The sequence below is a fragment of the Oncorhynchus clarkii genome, chromosome 2 (assembly GCF_045791955.1).
Source record: "Oncorhynchus clarkii lewisi isolate Uvic-CL-2024 chromosome 2, UVic_Ocla_1.0, whole genome shotgun sequence".
Classification (NCBI taxonomy): Eukaryota; Metazoa; Chordata; class Actinopteri; order Salmoniformes; family Salmonidae; genus Oncorhynchus; species Oncorhynchus clarkii.
Genome location: NC_092148.1, coordinates 35,690,712 through 35,694,271, shown reverse-complemented (window position 1 = coordinate 35,694,271; position 3,560 = coordinate 35,690,712). Strand labels below are relative to the sequence as shown.

The following is a 3,560-nucleotide window of genomic DNA, read 5'->3' as shown; positions in this document are numbered from 1 at the left end:
CGCACAACTGTATTAATTACAGTCATTGTTTGACATTGTTGTGGTGGTCCAACTTTTAGTTTTATCGTAGACGTTATATATTAGTGGTATATTAATTGATGAGGGGCCAGTTTTAATTGATGTAAAAAAAAATATATATATATATCACTAGCCACTTTAAACAATGTCACTTAATATAATGTTTACTTCCCTACATTACTCATCTCATATGTATATACTGTACTCTAAACCATCTACTGAATCTTGCCATCTTTATGTAATACATGTATCACTAGCCACTTTAAACTCTGCCACTTTTATGTTTACATACCCTACATTACTCATCTCATATGTATATACTGTACTCGAGACCATCTACTGCATCTTGCCTATGCCGTTCTGTTCCATCACTCATTCATATATCTGTATGTACATATTCTTTATCCCTTTACACTTGTGTGTATAAGGTAGCAGTTGTGGAATTGTTAGGTTGGCTACTACTGCATTGTCGGAACTAGAAGCACAAGCATTTCGCTACACTCGCATTAACATTTGCTAACCATGTGTATGTCACAAATACAATTTGATTTGATTTAGTGTAGTTCTCCATAATCCAAACATGTTCAATTTGGTATTTACAAACTACATCACCAAATTGTTATACTAAACCTAAACCAAATAAAATAGTTCCCAAACAAATATCTGAAAACTCATACCATTTCAGACCTAATTTTCATAGGTCTGAGATGGAAGCGTTTCACACACGCACATGCACACGCACACACACACACAAAAGGAGTCCAAAACAACAATGACATCATAGTTGGACATTATGCATTCCTGTTTTAAATGCATACTCCAACTATTAAACAATATATTATCACAAATTGTGTTTTTTTTTTTATACAAGACTGCTATGTCTAGATTATGATGTAAACAATTTGAGTCATAAGTAGCCTATTACTGAAAGTTATTATTTGAAGGTTTATACCTTCATATGTTCATGGCGTCAAGACTAGTTTGATTCTGTTGAATTATTATTGTACTTAGACTTATATTTGTATTGTCATACAATACATTCCAGTATTGTAGAGCATATGTAATGCAGAGGGAAATGGCATTATATCACCGACATTGTATACAAACAGATCCAGATCCAGAACAAACAGATGCACACTCAAAGTACTGTCGGTGGTACAAAGCATGTATCTATACAGGTTCACAGTAAAACATGCTTTCATTCCATGCAGTTTTGGCCATAAAAAAATAATTAAGCACTACAATTAAGTTCAACAATGCAACCTGTACTGATCATCGCAATAAGTCTCAGTTACTCTCATTCGGCTATTCAATATCAAGGAATCCATTTCATATCTCATAGTATAAACCTAATAACATAATTAACACATGTAACTGCAGCTATAGGCCTACCTTAAACAAAACTTTATCCTTGAAGAAAAAAAGTTTTCGACCCAAACACTGAACGCCCAAAATATGACAATGCCCACACAATTATTGTAAGTATTAATAACATTTCATGTCTGAAAAAGTAAAACGTATAATAAAATACAATAAAATACAAACACAATTTACTCAAAATAAATAGACGAAGATTTAGAGCTGTATTCATATATACATTACACAAAAGCAGCTCAGCTGCAATCACGATATTCATATATTGGTTTAAAACATTATCGTATTAATATGAGTAAATGCCTTACAGTTCCATTGAAAATCTCGGCCAGTGCATATCCCTTTCCTTTTTCCATGCGGCACTCGGTCTCTCAAGTTTCAGAGGTGCCGCAGCATAACTCGCAGTTCTCTAGAAAGGGGTAGTGTTTGTTGAGACACTGCAACGTCCAATGAGAGGGATGTTGCCAGTAGCAACCACGTCCATCAGCCATTTCTGTCCAATGAACAGCGGGACGAGGCGGGGTGCAGGTGCGCGCCGCTGAGTCCACTTGGCAGAGTGCCTGGGAGACGCCTGTGGCAAAACAGTAACTGTCAAATGCAAGGTTCCTTTAATAAGAGCGATCAGTCCGGCTCCGAGAGTCATGGCGACCACAGCGTCTAATCATTACAATATCCTTACCTCCAGCGCATCCATTGTGCACTCGGAGCCCGGGAGCATGCAGCAAGCATCGGCGTACAGGGACGCGCAGACCCTGTTGCAGAGTGACTACTCATTGCAGAGCAACAGTCACCCGCTCAGCCACGCGCACCAGTGGATAACGGCACTGTCGCACGGAGAGGGAGCTCCGTGGTCAACCAGTCCTCTCGGCGACCAGGACATCAAACCCGCGGTGCAGGGCACCAGAGACGAGATGCACAGCTCCAACAACCTGCAGCACCAGCACCAGCCGCGACCGCCCCACCTGGTGCACCAGTCGCATGGGAACCACCACGACGCCCGAGCGTGGAGAACTACCGCAGCCCACATACCCAGCATGGCAACATCCAATGGCCAGAGCCTTATTTATTCACAGCCCGGATTCGGCGTCAACGGCCTGATTCCAGGCAGCGGACAGGGGATGCATCACCACAACCTAAGAGACGCACACGAAGACCACCACAGCCCGCATCTCAGCGACCACGGCCACCAGGCGTCCCAACACCAGCAACAGAGTCACCACGACCATTCGGACGAGGATACACCGACCTCGGACGACTTGGAGCAGTTCGCCAAGCAGTTTAAGCAGCGGAGGATCAAGCTGGGCTTCACTCAGGCTGACGTTGGACTCGCCTTGGGAACGCTGTATGGAAATGTGTTTTCCCAAACCACTATTTGCAGGTTCGAGGCCCTGCAGCTCAGCTTCAAAAACATGTGTAAGCTCAAGCCTTTGTTGAACAAGTGGTTGGAAGAAGCGGATTCCACCTCGGGCAGCCCAACCAGCTTGGACAAAATCGCTGCACAGGGGAGGAAAAGGAAAAAACGGACCTCTATCGAGGTAAGCGTAAAAGGGGCTTTGGAGACCCATTTCTTGAAGTGTCCTAAACCCGCAGCGGCGGAAATTACTTCACTGGCGGACGGTCTACAGCTGGAGAAAGAGGTGGTGAGGGTTTGGTTTTGTAACAGGAGACAGAAAGAGAAACGGATGACTCCTCCCGGTGGACCGCTTCCTGGAACGGAGGATGTGTATGGGGACACACCGCCACATCATGGAGTCCAAACACCGGTTCAATGAACAATAACGGATCACTATTAGACTTTTCCTGATTTGATTTATCCTGAAAATGATATATATTTCACTGGACTATGAGCGATAGTGGGTGTTTTATGTATAATAATAGCCTAGCCTATGGCATGAGTAGGCTACTTACACAATATCTGCATTGAATACCATTCAAATCCCAAATATCATTAGCAATGGGGTGGAAATTGTTTTCTTCAAGAGCTAAGAGAACACATGTTCGAGGATATGCCTTGCAATGTGACTCGACGCAGTTTCAAGGTGTAGTCCTATTGTGAAAAATATTTGGCGTGAAGGGAATTATCGTTTTAAACTAGCCTCGAGATTCTTAGCTAAAATGGTTTACGTTCCGACTTTTCTTGTGTATTCAACACCTGGCGCTGCGTAATC

The 3,560-nt window shown here is 42.7% G+C and overlaps 1 protein-coding gene across 1 annotated transcript; it reads left to right on the top strand.

Moving 5' to 3' along the window:
• The first annotated feature begins 2,018 nt into the window (after nt 1-2,018).
• LOC139381102 (POU domain, class 3, transcription factor 2-like) lies at nt 2,019-3,165 on the top strand. Its single transcript, XM_071124386.1, has one exon. The coding sequence runs from the start codon at nt 2,034-2,036 to the stop codon at nt 3,162-3,164; it is 1,131 nt and encodes a 376-aa protein (XP_070980487.1). The 5' UTR covers nt 2,019-2,033; the 3' UTR covers nt 3,165.
• The last annotated feature ends 395 nt before the right edge of the window (nt 3,166-3,560 follow it).

Coding starts and splice junctions, on each gene's coding strand:
- LOC139381102 (XM_071124386.1), top strand. CDS start 2,034: ATGGCGACCACAGCGTCTAATCATTACAATATCCTTACCTCCAGCGCA.